Consider the following 22,746-nt stretch of genomic DNA (forward strand, 5'->3'; position numbering starts at 1 on the left):
TAACTACACCTGGTTTGGACTTGGGCAAAGGTCGTCTGAAGAGGTTAACTGTGCCAAGGTCACCTATGTCTGGAGCGTGTTTCTGAATTGAAACCTATGTGACAATACAAACATGAAAGAAAAAAAAGGTTAGTGAATTAGCTTCTGGGCTACTAATAAGAAATTATTTGAAAAATACTTTGACAGATACCTTGATATATGCAGATCCCTCTAAATCACTAGGAATTTGGACATCAAGGGGACAGTAATCTTCTGGTATTTTCTTATCTAGATCAATATCTGTATTCTTTATTACTTCGAATGTACCATGATGGGGAAAGAGAGATCCTAATGGAGTGTTAAAAGAAAAATAAAAAAGTTAACATATTTATTTAGCCTACGTTTTGAGTATATAATAATACTTCATAACTGCTGAACCATCAAGTCTGTGTGTGAGAGAGACAGAGAAAGAGAGAGAGATTTGGCAGAGATGGGGGAGGGCTGCTAAGCAAAGGGAGGAAAGGAAGCAGGGGAAAACTGTTATTTACTTTAAAAATAAAAATACAAACAAAAACACTTAGTCTAATGGCATCATTATAATATGGACTCCATGGGCTATCCAAATTGTTTTACTCTAATGGAACTGTGATAAAATGGCTCTACTATAAAATGCCTCCTCAGACTTAAAATTTGAAGATATAATACTTCTCGGAGCTTAGCCTCTATAGAAAGGATACAGCTGAAATGTTCCGAATTCACCAAGAGAAGGACAAAGGATAACAGACACATCACACTTTTTTTTAACCAGTTCCTAGATTTTTATGTTTTTTTTGTGTAGTTTAGTAAGTTCTTCTGGGTTGTTGAATTATGTGAGGAATGTGTGGTTAAATATAATTGCCATTTTATAACAAGGAAAGGTTTCTAAGACCTTCTTGCAATTAAAAACAGAATGTAATTGATTCTTTTATAATCATGAATGACAACCCCATTGACAGAAACTAGGAAAAGTATTTTTATGTAATTATGTTAGAAAGAATTTACAATGTTTGGAGCCAGAAAGCACTGTTTCTACAGATGACCTATTAAAATATAAAAATGGCTTTATCATCTTGAATTTATTTTTGAAATAGGATTTTATCTTCAGACTTCAAAATTCCCCAATTCACATCAGTGCTGAGGCAGGTAGGTCCTCCAGTATCTGACCTAACCACCTCAACTTACCTTCCTCTAATTTTAGGAAAACGATAGCTTGCTCTGGCAAGTGACTCCTTTTTAGACCTCAACTGTAACGTCTGAGAATTAGCTTCAAACCATTTTCACATTCATTATCTCCTTTAATCCTTTATTGTCTGCTAGGAAGGTACTGGAGCCCTGGTGGCACAACGGTTAAGAGCTCAGCTGCTAACCAAAAGGTTGGCAGTCCAAATCCACAAGCCACTCCTTGGAAACTCCATGGGGCAGTTCTACCCTCTCCTATAGGGTTGCTATGTGTTGGAATCAACTCGACGGCAATAGGTAGGAAGGTACTGCTATCCTCATTTTACAATTAAGACAAAAGCTAAATGACAAAGGTACACAGAAAATAAAGGGGCACAGTGGTACCTGGATTCAGATGTTCTGATTGCAAGCCAGAGTTCTTCTCCCTCTACTATTGTTATCTCAACCATCACAGCCATGGCTCCTTTCCTTATCCCTTGGAATTCAAAACTTTTACCCCATTGAGCTGTGACCCTTATGAACCGTTAACTTACAGCTCTTCCGACCACCACTCAGCAACTTACAAGACACTGCCTTCACTATCTTTAGAAACCTCCTATTATAGCTCAACAACAAAGGATTATACCAAAAGATGTGAACAAGAGATCATCAAGCTCTGGAATAATTCAACACAATACATACTGCTCAGGTTAGTGCTGCAGCCTTGGTTGAACTGGAAAAAGAAGGCAAAGTGTTTTCACCATCCTCTCTCTTCACCTAAGACCTGAAAACAGCTTAGCAAGCTAAATGGAAGAAAGATAAGGAAAAACAGAAATACTTTTTTTCTCCTTTTAGTCTCAGGTTTTAAGTGTTACAGGGAAGGCCCTGATTGAGAAATCTAGTTCTACCTCATTTCTGACTAAAACGGCAACTAAGTTTCAGGGTGTGTTAGCACATAAACCCTGCCTTTGAACTTTTTGTTAAATGTACCTAAAACTAAAAGGTTTTCAAATTGGATCTAGACTATTTATTATATCCTTAAGGAGCCCTGGCAGTACAAACAGTTAAGCATCTGGCTGCCAACTGAAAAGCTGGCGATTCGGCGGCTCTGTGGGAGAAAGACCTGGCAGTCGACTTCTACAAAGATTACAGTGAAGAAAACCCCATGGGGCAGTTCTATTCTGTCACATGGGGTCGCTATGAGTTGAAAACAATTTGAAGGCACCTAACAACAACATTCTAAGGTTATGATAAGAGTGGTTTTAGCTCCTTCAGGATAATGTATGGAAATCAGAATTTCAAAATGTAGTGTCTGAGGAACAACAGAAGAACATGCAGCATTCCAATCAATCCTGTACATACTCAGACAAAAAGCGTATTGTTTTACAGTTATCTATACCTGCGCTTCTGTAGCTCAGATCTCCCAGGATTTTATCTCCGACTTTTCTCAGTTTCCAGTGTTGCCTTAATCTCAAAAGCTCAGAGTTGAAGTCTCTTTGTAGCTTATTTTCTTGATTTTCAGTAACCGATTTAGTCAATCTTTCTGCCCCCTTCAATAGGATTTGTGCTGCTCCAGCAAGTGACTTCTTTTTAGATATCAATTGTAATGTCTGAGGATTCTACAAAAACAATCCAAAAGTGTAGCTCTATATTATTTTTAAATGACTTTTAAATTACACATTTTTTCAATTAAAAAAATACTAAAGAGAAAATTTAAAAATTAAAGAAAACGAAAGAGAAAGGGAGTGGGGAGTACACATAACAATACAGTGTTGTTTTTTAAAATAAATAACTTTAAACTATTTCGTTGGTCAACGCACATGAAGACTTATGTTAAAGGCAAAATACCACAGCAGACTGGAAATCAGAACTTACCACTGCAGTCAACTTTGCCCAGTCTAGATTAGGCCACACACTGATGTGTATACCCTTCGGTGGCACCCATTACACTTCTGATTAAAGTCTATAATCCCTGCTTGAATGTAACCTACATGATGGCAGAAACTGTCTTTTCACCACTATATTAATAGACTCTAGAACACTGCCTGGCATATAATATTTCATTCAATGAATACGTGAATGATCCAACTAGTACAACTGTGAAATTATCTTTTATAATTGCAAGCTATTGAAGTGCCTTGAAATTAAGACTGAAAACATAGAATTAATATCAAATGTATTGACTGAATGCTAATTTTTTAAAAAACTGCTTAAAGTTGAACCTATGTATTATATACACTTATATAAATATCTGTTATCACCACCAATCTGTGTATTTTATTACGCAGAACACACTTCTAAGAAGCCAGGTTTAATAAAATAAATTTTCTGGCTACCTAAGAGAGAAAATCACATAAAATGTTTCATAAAAAGTCACAACGATCATCTGGTCATATTAGGGACCCGCTGCCATCGAGTCAATTCTGACTCACAGTGACCCTACAGAACAGAGTAGAACTGCCCCATACGGCTTCCAAGGAGCAGCTGGTGGATTTGAACTGCTGACCTTTTGGCTGGCAGCCGAGCTCTTAACCACTGGGCCGACAGGGCTCCAATTTTAACAAGTTTCTACAGATCTTAAGAACTCCCTGGAGATTCACTGGGAAACGGCACACATGGTGGAAAAGGCAGTGAACTATGAGGGAGGGGCTAGAGTTCTAGTCTTGGCTCTCTAACAACAGGCTTTACTGCAACCTGAACATATCACAAATCTCTCTGGGCCTTAGTTCTCTCTCTGTAAAATGAAGAAAGCAGACTTAATGACCTCTAAGACGTCTTCCAGCACAATGTTTCTAGATTCTGAGATTATTAGAAGTTATTATGTGAGTAATTAAGTTCAGTAGTTTTATGTGCAAACAGTTTTTTATATTCACCATTTCTCTCCAAGTCACTAACTCGGTCATCGTGCTGACACCGCAAGAGCTTCCTAACTCAACTCCCTGACTTCAGACTCTTCATTCACCAAGTCATCCTTCTGTTTTCATCTTCCAATGTTCAAAAACTGAGTACCTTCTTCATCAAATTTCAACAGTTCTACCCAGCTTTTAATGCCTTCTACAACTTGGCCTTTCTAACTTTCCTAACAAGATACTAAAAAAAAAAGGGGGGGGAGGATAGAATTTAGATAATAAAAGGATGAAGGCCACCCTAGCCCTTATACTTTCTAGCTATGTAATTTAGATCAGCTATTTAACCTCTCTGAGTGCATTTTATCAACTGTAAAAATGAGGGCTGTTGTGAGGATTAAATCAGTCAATATATGAAAAACTCTAAGAACAATGCCTGGTACATGGCTACTCTATAAGTATTAACTGCTATTATCATTTTTATGCTTACAACCTACACAGTCCAAGTTCATTTGGAGGGAGATACTGAGTACTAGAGCAGTAGGAAGAACACCACGGAGGTCATCCTCGAACCAGGTCCTGAAAACCAGGTAAAATAATCACTACTCTGTGTCTTCTCTCATGCTGTTTCCCCATCTAGAATAATTATAAAGTACTGTAACATTTCTTGAATTCTTATGATATGCTAAATGCTATTCTAAATGCTTTACATATATCATCTCATTTGATGCTCAGAACAACCCTATAAAGCAAGATTTTTAAAACCTAGTAATATCTCCAGATGAGGAAACCAAGATGTAGAAATGTTAACTTGCCAACCAGTAGGGGAACTCCTTAACTACCTAAATTCTACCCATTTTTCAGGGCCTGGTTCAAGGTTGCCTCCATGGAGGCTCTAAGTATAATAATAATGATAACAGCTAATATTTATAGTAGCCATGTGTCAGACACAGGGCTAACAGTTTTTTATGCGATAATTGCATTACCTCATTTTATTTGTTCCACACTTACTGAGCATCTGCTATATACCAGGCACAGTGCTAGGCACTAGAATTACAGGGACAGACAAGACAGATGTTTCCTGCCCTTTGGAGTTCACATTCTAGTCCTGACAACGTATCTTTGAGGTATTATAGAGAGGAAAACTGAGACTTAGAGAGAGAAAATAACCTGCTCAGCATCACGCGACTAGTGAGGGGCAGAGGCAAGATTTGAATCCAACTCCATCTGACTCCAAAGTCATTTTTTTTTACCATCACATTCTTGTGAAATATATTACAGACCAAGGACTCAGGTTGTAAAAACTTGTTACAATTTGGGGAACTTTAAAATATTGCATTATTAATGAAACTTACTAATTTTTCCAAGGGTCACAGGTATATAATAAATACTATGTGACACATAAGGAGATACAGTTTAATGTCTTTCTTTTAGACCATTTAGTCTTTAAAGCTATAAGTTGGAATCCACTCTATGGCACCTAACAACAGTCTTTAAAGCTTCATTTAGAGTTAACTTCGCAAGAAAAGAAGAGAACAATAAGCACACAGCTTAAAAAATGGTTCTGGGACTTAATAAAATGGTACCATTCTTTGGTTAAAGCCCACAAATGTTACTATACCTGCTTTGGAGGAAGTGGATCCTGAGAAACGGGATCAAGCGTCATAAATTTTTTATCCCTTACAATGCTGAGAACGTCATAGAGAACGCACATCTCTGTCAGGGCGCTTCTCAGATTGTTCCTCACTGAGTCCCAAGGCCAAAGGGAAGGCTGAAATTTTACCAACCCTAAAAAAAGAAATATACAATATTAATTACAGTGAAGAGAAGACAGAAAGCTCACTTAGAGGTTTAAAATTACTAAACAGAGAAGTAATGAATTTTATTTCAAATTAATCGCTCTTCTTTTATCCTAGTCCCTTTATTGTTTCTTGAATCTTTGTTAACATTTAAGTTAGCATACCTACAATGGCGAAACACATGTGATATCCAATTTCCACAGGTTAAATCTATCACTACAACATTATAAGCAGGCACTCAAAAACTTTCAAAATTTATGCAAGCTTTTTTAATGACCCCCCCTCAGCTTTTAGAACATGAATAAGTAATTGTAAACAAGTTCCAAAATACATAAAAATACAAAAACAAAAATTACCTGTAATGTCATCATTCAGATGTTAAGCACTATTAATGCTATCTTTCAACCTTTTAATCCTTTTTCTTTTTCAAATTAATTTTTTAATGAAATACATGAAAACATGCTCACTGTAAGAAGAGTTCAAACAATTCAGAATTATGGAGTAAAAAGTGAGAGTCCTCTCCCTCTCCTCTCTTGGGAAGTAACCTCTATTAACAGTAGGGGTGTACCCTTTCCAAATGTTTTTCTCTGCATTTACATACATGTTGTGGTGGTTGCTGGCTGCCATCAAGTGGGTCCCCCAACTCACGGAGACCCCATGGACAACACAATAAAACGCTGCTCAGTCCTGAGTCATCCCCACGACTAGCTGGGGATCTGACCATTGGGATTCATAAGGTTTTCACTGGCTGATTTTCAGAAGTAGATGGCCAGGCCTTTCCTTCTAGTCTGCCTTAGTCTGGAAGCTCTGCTGAAACCTGTTCAGCATCATAGCAACACACAAGTCTCCAATGACAGGTAGTGGCTTTGCATGAGGTGCACTGGCTGGAAATGAACCTTGGTCTCCCACGTGGAAGGGGAGAATTCTACCACTGAATCACCAATGTCTTCATTTATATACACATGCTCCCATTTTTCTGTCATTTGTTCCCCCCTTCCCTCACTTAATATTATGTCCTAAAGACACTTCCACATAAGCGCATACAGACATACTTTTTTTTTTTTTTTTAACAGTGTATGATATTGTGACCCACCTGGGAGGCCCAACATGAGTGCCCAAGAAACAACTCGACAGCACCTAACAACGACAACATGATATTCTGGAGCATAAATGTACAATAAGTTTAACCATTCCCACTTAATGGACATGCAGATTGCTTCCATCAGTGCTGCAGTAAATATCCTGATCAATTATGGTTTTTTGTAAGTTAACTTCTTAGTCGTGGTATTAGTGGGTCAAAGGATATGCACATTTTAAACATACTGTACATAACTGCTAAACTGTCTTCTAAAAAAGCTCTGAAGGAGCCCTGGTGGCGCAGTGGTTAAGTGTGTGGCTGCTAACCGAACGGTTGGTAGTTCAAATCCATTAGCTACTCCATGGGAGAAAGATGCGGCAGTCAGCTTCCGTAAAGATTTACCAATTCACATTCCCAATGCTGAATATTAAGTCTTTTAAATTTCTGCTAATTTTACACATGAAAATAGTATCTTAATGATGCTTTAATTCGCATCAGTGAGACTGAGCATATTTTCTTATATTTATTGGCATCTGAAGCCTCTCCTCTTTAACTTGTTAATATCCTTGGCCTACTGTTTCACTGATTCATCATTTTCCTCCTAGTCTGAAGGAATGCTTTGAATATTAGGGATATTAACCAGTTATGCTGATGTCAGATGGATCCTGGCTGAAAGCAAAGAATACCAGAAAGATGTTTACCTGTGTTTTATTGACTGCAAAGGCATTCAACTGTGTGGATCATAAGAAATTATGAATAACACTGCAAAGAATGGGAATTCCACAACACTTAATTGTGCTCATGAGGAACCTGTACACAGATCAAGAAGCAGTTGTTTGAACCAAACAAGGGGATACCGTGTGGTTTAAAGTCGAGAATAGTGTGCATCAGAGTTGCATCCTTTCGCCATACTTATTCAATTTGTATGCTGAGCAAATAATCCAAAAAGCTAGACTATATGAAGAACACGGCATCAGGAATGGAGGAAGATTCATTAACAACCTGTGTTACGCATATGACACAACCTTGTTTGCTAAAGACAACTTGAAGCACTTACTGATGAATATCAAAGACTACAGCCTTCAGTATGGATTACACCTCAACCTAAAGAACACAAAAATCCTCACGATTGGACCAATAAGCAACATCATGATAAATGGAGAAAGACTGAAGTTGGACTTCATTCCACCCGGATTCACAATCATCACCCATGGAAGCAGCAGTCAAGAAATCAAACAACCCACTGCACTAAGCAAATATGCTGCAAAAGACCTCTTTAAAGTGTTAAAAAGCAAAGATGTCATCTTGAAGACTAAGGTGCACCTGACCCAAGCCATGGTGTTTTCAATGGCCTCATATGCATTTGAAAGCTGGACAATGAATAAGGAAGACCGAAGAAGAATTGATGCCTTTGAATTATGGTGTTAGTGAAAAGTACTGTTAGTGAAAAAATATACCATAGACTGCCGAAAGAACGAACAAATCTGTCTTGGAAGAAGTACAGCCAGAATACTCCTTAGAAGCAAGGATGGTGAGACTTCATCTCAAGTACTTTGGACACGTTATCAGGAGGGACTGTCTCTGGAGAAGGACACTATGCCTGGTAAAGTAGCAGGTCAACGAAAGAGGCAGATCCTCAACGAGATGGATTGACACAATGGCTGCAACAATGGGCTCAAGCCTAACAACAATCATGAGGATGGCGAAGGACCAGGCAGTTGTACATAGAGTCCCTATGAGTCAGAGCCAACTCAACAGCACCTAACAACGACAATCAGTTGTGTATCATATGTGGTGCAAATACTTTTCCTAGTCGGTCGATTATCTTTTTACTTTGTTTACGTTTTTTCCTTCATTCTTTTTTAATTTCATGTAATGAATGTATTTTTTTATTTATAACTTGTTTCCTACCTTGCTTAACATCTCACCTACTCCCAAAATTATATGATTATTCTTTTAATATTTCTTCCAATATTTTTATTTTCTTCACTTGGCACTTCACTCCTTGTGGAATTAACTTTCATGAGATATGAGGTAGTATCTACCTTTCTCTCCCCAAATGAACCCCAACTGTCATAACACCATTGGCTTGACCTCTTTAAATTTCCATTTATACAGGGTCTGTTGCATAACTAAATCAAGAATTTAGATTTTTTTTAACCTCTGAAAATAATGAAACCCAAAACCACTCCTCATATTGTTTCTACAGTTCTACAATAGCCCCTTAACTAGTCTTCCTCTTCCAGTTTTGTTTTCCCTGTATTTACTACATAGCATCCAAAATTTTTCTTTTTAAAACAAATTCATCTTTGTCTCTACTTGAAAGCCTCCAAAAGCTTTCCGTTGTCCTTGTAATAGCCAAAAGCTTATCCTGGCCTACAAGGCTTGCATGATCTAGTCCCTGCCTATCTCTTATACCTCACTTGGTACTCCAGTCAACGACCTCTTTTCAGTTTCAGAAGGTGCTACTATCATTATCCACACTGCACAAGGAAGCAAAGTAACTTGACAAAGGCCACACAGCTAGTCACACCAGAGCGGTGCTATGACCTTACAGTGTTCAGTTATACTTTGTGCCACAGTGCAACCGTTTTATAAGAAAATACAGTGAAACCTATGAAACCCGGAACTCAAAGGGACTGCCTTGTTTTCCGAGTCTTGCAAGTTGACAGGGTGCAGTCTTACCATTTTTCTATCACTATTAGTGGAAAATATTTGCCTTTTCCTTCTCTGATGGAGGTTTCCACCTTACAGTTTCCAGCTTTCGCAGGTTTTACTGTATTTATGTAAACTCTCCACCAGTGGCAATGTCTTAAACGCTCCCACTCAAGAAGACCCGCAGAAGGATGAGGAGTATTAAAAGTCAAGCAGTGTCCAAAACGATGGTAATGAGCACAATTATTATTCCGCATGAGTGTTACTTTCTAAGTACTCCCACTCACAGCATCGCACCCAGTAGGCGAGAGGCAGAGTGACATTACTGGGTGGGTACTGTGACCGCCCCAGACCCAGCTCGGCGAAGACATGGGTCTTACCTTCCTCGTCGTCCTGGTCTGCGCTGGATCCGGCGCCCGCCCAGTCTTGCGCGTCGCCCTCGGCCCCTGCCGCCTCCTCTTCCTCGGAGCCCGAACCCTGGCTGAAGTCGATTCGCTGAGCCAGACGCGCCAGGTTCTGCGACATGGACAGCGGCTGCAGATAGGTCTCAGTGCCATCCAGGCCCACCTCCTGGACCTGCTTTTCGCAAGCCGACTCGATGCTGATCCGCACAGCGCGTACCCCTGACATGCTGGCGGTGGCGGCGTGCGGGGGACTGACTCCCGCTCGAGGCCAGAACGGAGGTGGGGACAGGGACGCCTCCACCGGGAGCCAGAAAGCAGGAACCTGCGTGCCTGGGCGCAGAAACGCAGCTGTTGGGCCGGAAACAAAGCGGAGGACCACGGCCTTTCCCGGCATGCATTACAGTACTCGGCTCGCAAAGTCTTTACGGTACGAAACTGGGCAGGCGCCGGCTGCTCCGAGCGCGCGCTGCGGGGCAGTCCTATTGGAGGTCGGGAAAAACTTCCTGGTGTGACGAGGAGAGACGTTTCAGTTTCCATCATCGGTTGGACTGGTTGCTTGCAGGGCTTTTCTTGTTTATAAGATTTGTATAAGTGTTTTTTAACTTTGCGTTGCTTACATCACTGAACAACAAAATATTAATGGAGTAGCTGGTGCCCTTCTCCGCTAGTGTTGCCATGAACATTCGTGTACAAGTTTTTGTGTGAATGTAAATTTTCATTTCTGCAAGGTAAATACCTAGGAGTGAGACTGCTGGGCCATATGGTAAATGAATATTTAACTTTTTAAGAAACTGCTAAACAGTATTCATGAGTGGCTGTACCATTTTGCATTCCCACCAGCAATGTATGAGAATGCGAGGCGTTCCACATCATCACCAGCACTGGGTATTGTCAGTCTTTTTTTTTTTTTTTTTAAGTTTATTATGATTTTAATTTACATCTCTCTAATGACTTAATGGTGTTGAGCATCTTGTTGTATTTACCATCCATATATATTCTCCGACGAAGTGTCTGTTAAAATCTTTTGGCCATTTTAAAATTAGAGTGTTTTCTTACTGTTCAATTTTAGAGAGTTCTTTATATTTTCTGGGAGCCCTGGTGGCACAGTGGTTAAGAGCTTGGCTGCTAACTGAAAGGCTGGGAGTTCGAATCCACCAGCTGCTCCTTGGAAACCTTATGGGACAGTTCTACTCTGTTCTATAGGGTTGCTATGAGTGGAACTCAGTGGCAACGGGTTATATTTTCTGGTACAGAATTCTTTGGAAAGATCAATAAAATTAATAATACTGTATTTTGACCATGGTAAAAAAAGAGAAGACACAAATTACTAATATCAGGAATGAAAGGATATCACTACAGACCTTAACCAGGTGCCCTCGAGTCATGGCAGCCCACCATGTCAAGAGTAGAACTGTGCTCCATAGGGTTTTCAACAGCTGGCTGATTTTTCCGAAGTAGATTGGCAGGCCTTTCTTCCAAGGTGGTTCTGGATAGACTTGAACTGCCAACCTTTCTGGTTAGCAACTGAGGGCATTAACCATTTGCACCACCTACAGCCCTTAAGGAAACCCTAGTGGTGTAGTGGTTAAGAGTTCGGCTGCTAACCAAAAGGTTGGCAGTTCGAATCTACCAGGCGCTACTTAGAAACCCTATGGGGCAGTTCCACTCTGTCCTCTAGGGTCACTATGAGTCAGAATCAACTTGATGGCAACGGGTTTGCTTTGGTTTTTTGACAGACCTTAAAGATTAAAGTCTAATAAGGGAATACATTATGAATCACACTCCTTTTCCTGCTTCCTCTGGCTAGAAAGCCTAGTTTCTTTCAGAGTTTTAGTGCCCCCTGCCCTGTACCTCCCTCCCAGACTATTATGCTGTTCCACACAACTGGGGCCACCCTATGGATGCAGCAGCAAGAGAACAGAGAAAGAAAAATGGGACAACCAGGAGACTATTTCCTGGTTCCTCTGGGGTCTTAGGTGATTCTCTTGGGGTTTTAGGAGACTGCTCTGCTGACGCCACCAATGCAGCAGTGCAGCTTTGGCTCCACTAGGGCTAGACTTTGGGCAGCGCTGGGAGAGGAAAAAAAGAGAAAATGAAAAAAATGGGGACTGCCACATTCTGTGGCTCTCAGGGGTGCCCTGGTTCTCTGGCCAGAACAAAAGGGCTTTCTCTCGGGAGTGTTTGCTGTCCATGCCCATTAAACAGCTCTCTGACTCGGGCTGTCTTGGGTCAAATCCAGGAGAATAAAAGAAGGAAGAAAAACCAGAAAACTCATTACCATATTGTTCATTCTTGAAGTGTTGCCTTCTCTCTGCCATCTGCCTGCTTGTTTAATGTTATGAGTGCTCAGAGTTGCTTTCTGTACTTTATCCAATAAACGTTTGTTCTAGGCTTATTCTATCTTGGCCAGTGTGTGTTCTTTAGTAAATTTCTTTTTTTGTGTGTTTGTGATACACAGATTCCTCTAATGTACAGTACTTATGGGGCAATACTGATAGGACTTAATCATGTTGTTGTTGTTGTTAGGTGCTGTGGAATCGGTTCCAACTCATAGCAACCCCTGCACAACAGCACAAAACACTGGCTGGTCCTGAACCATCCTCACAATCGTTGCTATGTTTGAGCCCGTTGTTGCAGCCACTGAGTCAATCAATGTCATTGAGGGTCTTACTCTTTTTTGCTGATCCTCTGCTTACCAAACATAAGGTTCTTCTCCAGGGACTGGTCTCTCCTGATAACATGTCCAAAGTAAGCAAGAAGTCTCACTATCCTCGCTTCTAAGGAGCATTCTGGCTGTACTTCTTCCAAGACAGATTTGTTTCTTCTTTTGGCAGTCCATGGTATATTCAATATTCTTCGCCAACACCATAATTCAAAGGCATAAATTCTTCCGTCTTCCTTATTCATTGTCCAGCTTTCCCATGCATATAATGCGATTGAAAATACCATTGCTTGGCTCAGGAGCACCTTAGTCCTCAAGGTGACACCTTTGTTTTTTAACACTTCAAAGAGATCTTTTGCAGCAGATTTACCCAATGCAATATGTCGCTTGATTTCTTGACTGCTGCTTCCATGGGCATTGATTGTAGATCCAAGTAAAATGAAATCCTTGGTAACTTCCGTATTTTCTCTGTTTATCATGATGTTGCTTATTGGTCCACTTGTGAGGATTTTGTTTTATGTTAAATTAAGATGTAATCCATACTGAAGGCTGTAGTCTGATCTTCATCGGTAAGTGCTTCAAGTCCTCTTCACTTTCAGCAAGGAAGGTTGTATCATCTGCATATCGCAGCTTGACATATCATAGTTTATTTTAATTATTTATTCACAAGTCAGTGTCCCCACTAGGCTTAGCTCCTCTGAGGCAGGGATCATGTCTTATTTATCTTTGTATTCATAGTGCCTGGTACAGTGCCTGGCACATTGATAATGCTCAGTAAATTGTTGTTGAATGAAAGAATAGGCCATCTGTGCTTTGATGAAGCCTTCACGGGTAACCTAAAAGGAAGCTGGGGTCTTGAAACCAAGAGCAATTAGAAGCCTGCTTTTAGGAATCTACAACAATGGCAAATATTAGGTTGCTAATACAACTAATCCCAAGCATTAGTATAAATTTTAAAGGAGAAATCGGTCCTTATTGCTGTAGTGAATATGTTTCAGAAAAACAATGTATCAGAGAAATGGACCAAGGGCAGGAGTTCCAGGCACAGTAACCATAGATTTAGCCGATGGATATAATGGATTTTCTGGGGAAAACTCAGTCTTTAATACTTTATGCTTTATTCACGTAAGTGCTGTCTTAGTTATCTAGTGCTGCTATAACAGAAATACTACAAGTGGATGGCTTTAACAAACAAATTTATTTTCTCAGTTTAAGAGGCTAGAAGTCTGAATTCGGGTGCCAACTCTGGAGGGAGTCTTTCTCTGTGGGCTCTGAAGGAAGTTCCTTGTCTCTTTGAGCTTTTGCTCCTGGGCAGTCTTCATGTGGCTTGGCATGTGTCTTCCCCCATCTCTGCTTCTCTGGCTTGCTTGTTTAATTTCTTTTATATCTCAAAAGAAACTGACTCAAGATACACCCTACACTAATCCTGCCTCATTAACACAACAAAGACAACCCATTCCCAGATGGGATTATAACCACAAGCATAGAGGTTAAGATTTACAACACACCATTTTGGGGGATACAATTCGATCTGTAACAGACATGAACCACGACTCTGTTTTTGCTGATATTATACAATAAAAACAATGAAGAACATCTCAATTATGCATCTTTGTTCACAATGATTTCTCAAAAATAGATTTATAAAATATAGAACACAGTTTCATTTCAAAGGCCAAAAAAATGAGGTTTAATGGTGAGATCATTTCCACTGGATTTTATATTAGTATCAATTAATGAGCTTGATTTTAAATTTAAACCTTAATTACCTCCTTTTCTAAATTAGTGTCAGGTGATTTAATTTCGCCCAAATGAATGGGTTTCTTCTGGTTGATCAATACGAAAGAGAAACTCTGCAGGTAAGAAGTATCCCAGATACTCCACTGTCTCTGGGGTAGTATCATAATGGTAGTGTCCACCTTCTCCATGATGACTGAAAAAATGAGTGTGCTCCAATCGCAAATCAAACCCCTAGAACAACAGACAAACCATCTGTTAGAACTCATATTGTTTTGGGTAGGATTTTTTTTAAGGGGAAGGGAGACCTTTTTTATTTATATTACAGTAGTTTTTTATTTGATTTTTTAAAAAGGTAATACATTCACATGATTCAAAATTCCGAGGATGCAAAAGGATAAAATCAGTAAAATGTCTTGTTCCACCTCCTCCCCTCCCCACTTACTCCCTTTCCTTGCAATCAATACAAGTAATTTCTTGTCTATCCTCCCAGAAATATTAATTTTTTTATTGAAGTGGCAGTAGCACTCTACACAATCTTCTGCATATTGCTTTTTTTCCCTTAACAATATAGCTTTGAGGTCTTTGCATATTAGAACATAAAAGAGCTTCCCCATTCTTTTATACCTACATGGTGTTCACTGTATGTATATATCATTTCCCAGTTGACAATTAGGTTATTTCCAATTCTTCTGCTAATACAACAATGATGTCACAAATAACCTCTTAACTATGTCATTTTACATATCTATGCAAATATTTAAGGATATATTCCTAGGATGTAACTGCTGGATCAAAAGATATGACCAGTCATTATTCTGGTAAACATTTGCTTTGAACCGGTCTATATTGCAGTATTTTTCTCTAAGGGTAAGCTTGTAGTATTGTGTTAGAATATAATGAACACCAAATAAGATAACAAGAGATTTGAATCCCAGTCCTGATTCTGCTACTTAACATGACTCTGGGTGTCATTTAAAATGCCTGTGCCTTCATTTTCTCAAAGGTAAAATTTGCTCTACCTAACTCATAAACATATATTATCCTAGTTCTTAAACAACAACACAAAAGGTAGGATTAAAAAATCAGTCCTAAAACTCAGGTGTTATCATTGTAGTATACTGCAATATAAAAGGGAGATACAGACTTACTGGGTCTCTGGAGACAAAAACTGGCAGACAAACCAAAGGAGCCTTCATCTCATAAAATTGCAACCATTTATTCACCTCTTCTTCAGAGTTCAATGGGCAGGAAGAAAATTCTGCAGGCTACAATAAAAAAATCATTAAACAAAATAATCATTGAATATACTGAATATTAATTCATTGCCATTGAGTCAATTCCAACTCAGACAGACCCTATAGGACAGAGTAGAATTGTCCCACAGGGTTTCCAAGGCTGTAATCTTTACCAAAATCAAACCACCAACTTTTAATTAGCAGCAGAGTACTTAACCACTGTGCAACCAGGGCTCCTATAGTGAATATTCCGAGAATTAAAACTTAAAAATATATGCAGTTTCAATAAGTTAAAAAATTTATGGCTTGTACATTCTAGTGACTATTTTTGGCATCAAAAGAAGTTACATACTTTAGTTTTCAAAAGAATAGTCAATCAATGTATACAAACTAAAACTGATGAAGGAATGAGTCTATTTAATATATTTTTATTTTTCATAGCCTACCAGTTTTCTTGTGAATATGTTACCATCCTAATCTGGAATCTCATTACTCCTACCAGTAGATGAAAGAAAAAAGCAAGGCATTAAAAGTAGACAGAAGGAAGACTTTGCTTCATCCTTCCTCTGTGTTTATGGTTTCTTGAGTTCAAATAAAAAATCCGCTGTTGTAGATTCGATTCTGGCTCATAACAACCCTATAGGACAGAGTAGAACTGCCCCATAGGGTTTCCAAGGCTGTAATCTTAACAGAAGCAGACTACCACATCTTTCTACCACAGAGCAGATGGTGGGTTAAAACTGCAGATATTTTGATTAGCAGTCAAGCACTTAACCACTGAACTACCAGGGCTCCTTTGAACTCAAATACGTCTACAAACATAAATAATAAGTACACACACACACACAATTATTCATGGTATGCTCTCCTGTTCACTCCTGATAACCAACCCACCAAACATGTTGCCATCAAGTTGATTCCGACTCATAGCGACCTATAGGACAGAGTAGAACTGCCCCATGGGTTTCCAAGGAGCACCTGGTGGATTCCAACTGCTGACCTTTTGGTTAGCAGCTGTAGCTCTTACCCACTACGCCACCAGGGTTTCCTCACTCCTGATAAGAGCTACTAAAATGTTAAAGAAGTTATAAATTATAAATTGTTGAAGAATTAAATTTAAGCTTTAAATCTCATCTAAATGAAATATATACACGCAGGAATTAGGAAGAAAGGAGCGCTTATGTGTATTTTTGAAGACAGCTGCTTTTTTTGGTTAAGAACAAAATAAAATACAAACTTGATCTGGAAGTCTGTAACATTATGATTCAATCCTATAATCCTCTGGTATTTACAAATCTATTTATCTATAATTCTCTTGTTAATAATTTGGAAAAGTAAGTAGGTTTAAAAATGCTACCTCTTTCTATGCAGGATCATTGGCTTGCCACTTAAAATTATTAAGATAAAAAGCATTAAAATACTATATTTTCTTATGGCTTTACTGATAAAATGAAAAAGAAATTAAACTGAAATTATTTTTATGGCTCATTCATTCATGTACCAAAAGTTATAAATAAAAAGTCCTCAATGCTCTGGATCTGGCTTTGTATAGTATTCAATCCCTAATGCTTTATAAACTGTCCCTTAGTCCCTAAGATTATAACTTTTCATAATGAGTTCTTTCCCCAAGAGCACAACCACCTTAATAGCAAAGTCTAGCATGTACTGAGTTTGGGATTCTAGCAATGAAAAAAATACTTAGTTTGTAAGGCTTACACTTCACATCTATCTTGATCTTAAAAATAAACACGCTGAAAAGAAAGTTCTAATATATTAACATGAGAAAAGATCTCTAGCTAGATATTATCTCACAGTGTGATTTACAGTATTGTATGTCATTTAAATTTTAAAATAATATACTCATAGTAAAAGATTTTCCTCAGGGTATTTTTAAAGATAGAATTCCCAAAGTATACTAATAAATCCTAAATTCTTAAGTGTGGCCACACTCACACACACATGTGCGCGCTCACACACATGCCCCAACACATGCACAACCTTACCATAATGTGAGTTTTCACCTTTCCCTTCTGAACGAGGAAAGTACCTCCCATCCCTACAGGCTTATCTCCATAATGTTTCTCAAGAGTCTGTCTCATACAAGTCACAAAGTTAAGTTTTCCAGTTCTTCTTTTGGCTTTCACCTCGATGACCTACAGAGAACATAAATATACATACCACTGTTTTAAGCTGCAACATTTTAGGTAAATGAGTTTCAAAGTGAAACGTTATGTAATTTAATGCCATCATGCAAATATTCACTCCTCTGTGTTCAGTACCCAGATCTGAGCTGATGTGTCTAAATACTCTGTGAGTCTTGATCACTCAGATATATGTCAGTTATATATAATTAACTCATGCTTTCCTGGAGAAAGTTATAGCTAAATCCTGCATTTAACTCTGGAGACTCTCATTATATGTGTCAAGGTGAAAATAGATTAAAAATCTTCTGGTTTAAGGGATTAACCTCTGGTAATGGGGGGAATGATTACAATGATTACATTTTCTGACCTCCCTCACTATTCTGCCTGAACCTATGTTATCTCTGTTAGGTTATTTAGACTGCACTATTCATTCTCAAAGGGGCTGCAGTGGCTATCTCTATTAAGACGTCCAAGAGTCCGCTCAACTGCTAAGACTGAAGTCATCTTTTTATATACTGATATGAAGTAAATATGAAGGAAGGCACTAATTCACCTTACCTTTTTCTTGCTAAAATGTTCTGCTACCATCATCCCTGTCTAGTTCAATCAATAATCAATGTATAAACAGTTAGGAACAAGCAAAGTACCTATTTTGCTACCTATAGGTAGGTATCAGCTATTTATTTTAGCTGCATTGTTGGTTTAAGTGACTAACTCATTCCTCAAATCAGTATCCTGTTACTTTTTAGTTACTCAGAAAAAGGAATTGCTTACTGAGTATTATTCTTAACGTTAGCTTTAAATAAGACTTTCACTCGTACTGTAGTACTCTGTATCTTTCATACTGGGTTATTTAAGGAACTTTGCCTTAAGCAACTTTTGATTTTTTTTTTTTAATATCAAAAACCATGTTAGAGGTAATAAAAAGTTCAAAGTTTTAGCTATTTGAGAATATTTAGAGAATACAGTGTTATTATGGACAATCACCTTCCCAGGGTGGCCCTCACTGGCAAAAAGATTAGCCATTAATGCACACCCAAAATCATGATATTTCCCACTGTATTTCTCTAGCAGGCACCCTCCATCTGCAGGGTTAATACAGGCAAAGTAACTTCCATTCACAGGAGGTTTGTGTTCACTTTCTGTTTGAACAACTGGCATAAACTGAAAAGAAAAGTAAATAACACAATTAGTAGATCCTAGTATCTCTATCAAGTTATTCTAAAGAGAATACCTATTAAGATATTCTAAAGAGAATATCTTTAAAAATGTGACAAAACATTTTTTCCCAGACTTTTAAGACATTTTATTTCAAGACCTAATAAGAAAACATAAAACATAAACTATTAAATTTTACATACAAAGTGTTAAAGAAATAGAAATACAAATACCAACAAACTGGGAAACATAAAATGTTTGTAGAATTTCTTAGTGTTTCTATAACATTTGTAACATTTCCTTAAAAATGTCGAATTTTAAATTTTAAACTTTTCTTCTATCTTGAACACAAGGCAAATGATATTGACGTTTCTGCAAAAGAAGTTGTGTGATCACTGACAAATGGTCACATCTGAAGAGGCTGTAAGTGAATGAGCAGACTGACTGCACTCTTCCATCTATGAAATGTCAAGAAACACTGATGTAATATTTTTATGTTGAAAATGTACTGACATACTTAGTAATAGATAGTACCTTTGGCAAATAATCAACATACTTCTCTGAACGGAAAGAGAGTGTTGACTAGATCATTACATATTCTATTCATCTTCTGATCCAAAGCTGCCCTCTACCAAATGCAAAGAATTATAGAGAAGCTAGGAATCCTCTGATATATAAGGATAAAAACCTTTCACAATCCAGGGTCCTTAGCAGACCACGGTGGGATCTTGGATTCATCTGAGGCTGAATCTATACCCTCAGAGGATCTGAAGATAGTGGCTAGTGCTCCATTACAGTTGGACCAAGTAGAGTATGTGCTATAAAAACAGTTATCAAGTGATGTACCATGAAATCGACCACTTACAACTCAAGCATTGAGGCTTTCTGACAGTGAAAGGAAAAAGGCAAACCAAATGTCAGATCAATAAAGTAATTACATTATATCTATGCTGACCTCAGAATTGAACCCAAGAGTCTGAAATGGGCCTGCCCCTGCTCCAAGAATGAAAGCTCCAGGCAGCTTGATTTCTTTTGCAATCTTACTCAGATCATAAACCTATATAAATGAGGACAAAAAAATATTATTTAAATTAATCACAGTGGGAACCTGGACTCATAAATCATAACTTACAGTAATTCTCTGGTTTTCTTTTTATTAATGAGTCCATAACACTTCCTTGCCACACTGATAAATGGATCGTCTAATAATAAGAGGAATCAACACAACTTCTATGACCTTCATTTGAATGTGAAGAGAAAATGTACAACACTTACTTTTTTTCGGTTTACAAGAGGAAGTAAGTGAGGCACACCTCCTACTTCTGCAATTCTAGTTTTCCCACAGATGCCTAAAAAAAATAAGCCATCTTAAAAATAGGCAGAACATCTAATTTAAGTATAAATACCAGAAGACACTAATTTATTAAGAGTACACAACTCCTCCATTCTCATAGAGTTTTACAAATAGCAGGTGTGAAAAGGCATAAGTAGCTAGGACCTCTCCTTATTCTAACTACCTGTGTCTCCAATATCTTCATAACCAAGCATGACTTGATACAACTCGTGGCATAAAGCCAACAGAAAGTTGATGAGAGGGCAAGGGCTAGACTTGGGGCAAAGCTGGGATTTGATGAGATTTTTAGAATGTGTAAGGACATATTTCTTTTAAACAGCAGTTTTTTTTTTTTTTTTTTTTTTTTTTGCTAAAATTGTTTTTTCATTTAAAATATCTATCTCTGGTAGAATTTAAGGTCTTTTAAAAATTCACATTGGGAAATCCTCTTGCTAAAGCTGCGTACTCTCAAGGTGGTTTATGAAAATGACATGTTAATTACAGATAACTTCAGATGAGAGGAACTTTATTTACACTTTACATTTTACTTAAAAGTTGAGAGAAGGAACTTTTATTTTTTAAATGCAGAGTGGAAAATAATTATCTTGTGTTTTAGAAAGAGTAGTCCTGTTAGTTTCAGACTAACATATTAACCCATTGCCATCAAGTCAATTCCAACTCATAGCGACCCTACAGGACAGAGTAGAACTACCCCATAGGGTTTCCAAGGAGCGGCTGGTGGATTCGAACTGTCGACCTTTTGGTTAGTAGCTGAGCTCTTAACCACTATGCCACCAGGGCTCCACTAACATATTATACAGTAAAATAATTATGATTTTTCTATTTATTTTTATTGTACTTTAGATGAAGGTTTACAGAACAAACTAGCTTCTCGTTAAACAATTAGCAGACATACTGTTTTGTGACATTGGTTACCATACCTACGACATGTCAACACTCTCCCTTCTCAACCTTGGTTTCCCTATTACCAGCTTTCCTGTCCCCTCCTGCCTTCTAGTCCTTGTCCCTGGGCTGCTGTGCCCCTTTAATCTAGTTTTGTTTTATGGGCCTGTCTAATCTCTGGCTGAGGGGTAAACCTCAGGAGTGACTTCATTACTGAGCTAAAAGGGTGTCCAGGGGCCATACTCTTGGAGTTTCTCCAGTCTCTGTCAGGCCAGTTTAAGTCTGGTCTTTTTTTGTGAGTTAGAATTTTGTTCTACATTTTTCTCCAGCACTGTCTGGAACCCTCTGTTGTGATCCCTGTCAGTGAAGGCTCTATTTCTTCAGCTATGCAGAGAGTATATGTACAAAATTATTACAGGCCTCACTTGTAATTGGGGATTTTGGAAATGTTTTCCTTGCAATTAGCAGAAATTACTCATGAATAAGACACTCCTAAGTGATAGTAAAGTGGAAAGGAAAATTAGAGAAACCATTAAGGGGCTATTTTAGTAGTCCAGGCAAAACACAAGTAATAAGCTAATAATGATGACTGTAGAGATGGAGAAGCAGAAATAAAGAAAAAGAATAAAGAAAGGAAAATGGGAAACTACGGTGAAGTAATAAGTTATTTCTTAGACATGCAGACATCAAGTCATCATTAGTATACACAGGTGGAGATGTCCTGTAAGCAGATGGAAATACTAATCTATAAATAAGAAAAAGAGAGATCTAGGTGAGATGTACAGATTCCAAAGTTGTTGTATCCAGGTAGTAATTAAAACCACAAGACTAGATGGAAAATCTCAGAGAAAGTGTACAGAATAAGAAGAGGCTGAGGAAAGAATTCTGGAGAACATTAATATTTAAAAATCAGAAAGAGAAAGGAGCCAGGAAAAATGATGAAGAACATCAAGGAGGTAGGAAAGGTAAAAAGGAAGGAGAAGCGAAAGAACCAAGAGGACAGGAGAAAGAACCAAGAGAACAATGTCAAAAGGTAGCAATGGGCAAACAGTATCAAATATGTACAGAGATCATATTGGTGACCTCAGCAAGACCAGTTCATATAGAAGGTACCTAACTGTGTTTATGAAAGAGCATACATATACATACACATAGCTGGCTTCCTTAGTATTACAATTTAAAGACTCACAAATTATTGAATAGAAAACTGTTTTTCAAAGCAACACCCTTTGGATGAAAAAATTAGGGTAACCATTTTCCTTCTTCCTTGTACTTTTCTATGTTTTCTGATTTTTATTTGTTTGTTTACTTATTTAGCAGGGAGTATATATCATTCTTGAAAACCCTGGTGGCATAGTGGTTGAAGAGTTCAGCTGCTAACCAAAAGATTAGCAGTTTGAATCCACCAGTTCTAATCCATTCCTTGGAAACTCTATGGGGCAGTGTGATGGTTAAGATTGTGTGTCAACTTGGCTGGGCCATGATCAGTGTTTTAATGTAATCACTCCCATGATTGAATATACTGTGAGTAGCCAATCAGATGAAAGGGAGTCTCCTTGGAGGCATGGCCCACATCTGTATATAAGCAGACGTTCTGGCTTTTTGCTCCCTCT

General features: G+C 38.1%; 2 protein-coding genes across 2 annotated transcripts in view; both read right to left on the reverse strand.

Annotated features, from left to right (window-relative positions):
• Positions 1 to 10,294, reverse strand: part of MED17 (mediator complex subunit 17) — a 25,730-nt gene extending 15,436 nt beyond the window's left edge. The window contains exons 1-5 of the mRNA XM_023739853.1: positions 9,935 to 10,294; positions 5,644 to 5,810; positions 2,576 to 2,795; positions 191 to 327; positions 10 to 94 (exon numbers count right to left, since the gene is read on the reverse strand). Of these exons, the coding sequence (XP_023595621.1) occupies positions 10 to 94; positions 191 to 327; positions 2,576 to 2,795; positions 5,644 to 5,810; positions 9,935 to 10,184 (859 nt within the window). The 5' untranslated portion in view covers positions 10,185 to 10,294. The remainder of the gene's footprint in view (positions 1 to 9; positions 95 to 190; positions 328 to 2,575; positions 2,796 to 5,643; positions 5,811 to 9,934) is intronic.
• Positions 10,295 to 14,043: 3,749 nt separating this feature from the next.
• Positions 14,044 to 20,576, reverse strand: CUNH11orf54 (chromosome unknown C11orf54 homolog). Its single transcript, XM_004385553.3, has 6 exons — positions 20,173 to 20,576; positions 19,853 to 19,954; positions 18,727 to 18,903; positions 17,599 to 17,748; positions 15,509 to 15,625; positions 14,044 to 14,591 (listed from the first exon to the last, which is right to left on the reverse strand). The coding sequence occupies exons 3-6, from the start codon at positions 18,898 to 18,900 to the stop codon at positions 14,418 to 14,420; spliced, it is 615 nt and encodes a 204-aa protein (XP_004385610.1). The 5' UTR covers positions 18,901 to 18,903; positions 19,853 to 19,954; positions 20,173 to 20,576; the 3' UTR covers positions 14,044 to 14,417.
• Positions 20,577 to 22,746: the final 2,170 nt, after the last annotated feature.

The sequence above is a fragment of the Trichechus manatus genome, unplaced genomic scaffold, assembly GCF_000243295.1.
Source record: "Trichechus manatus latirostris isolate Lorelei unplaced genomic scaffold, TriManLat1.0 scaffold00141, whole genome shotgun sequence".
NCBI classification, from domain to species: domain Eukaryota; kingdom Metazoa; phylum Chordata; class Mammalia; order Sirenia; family Trichechidae; genus Trichechus; species Trichechus manatus.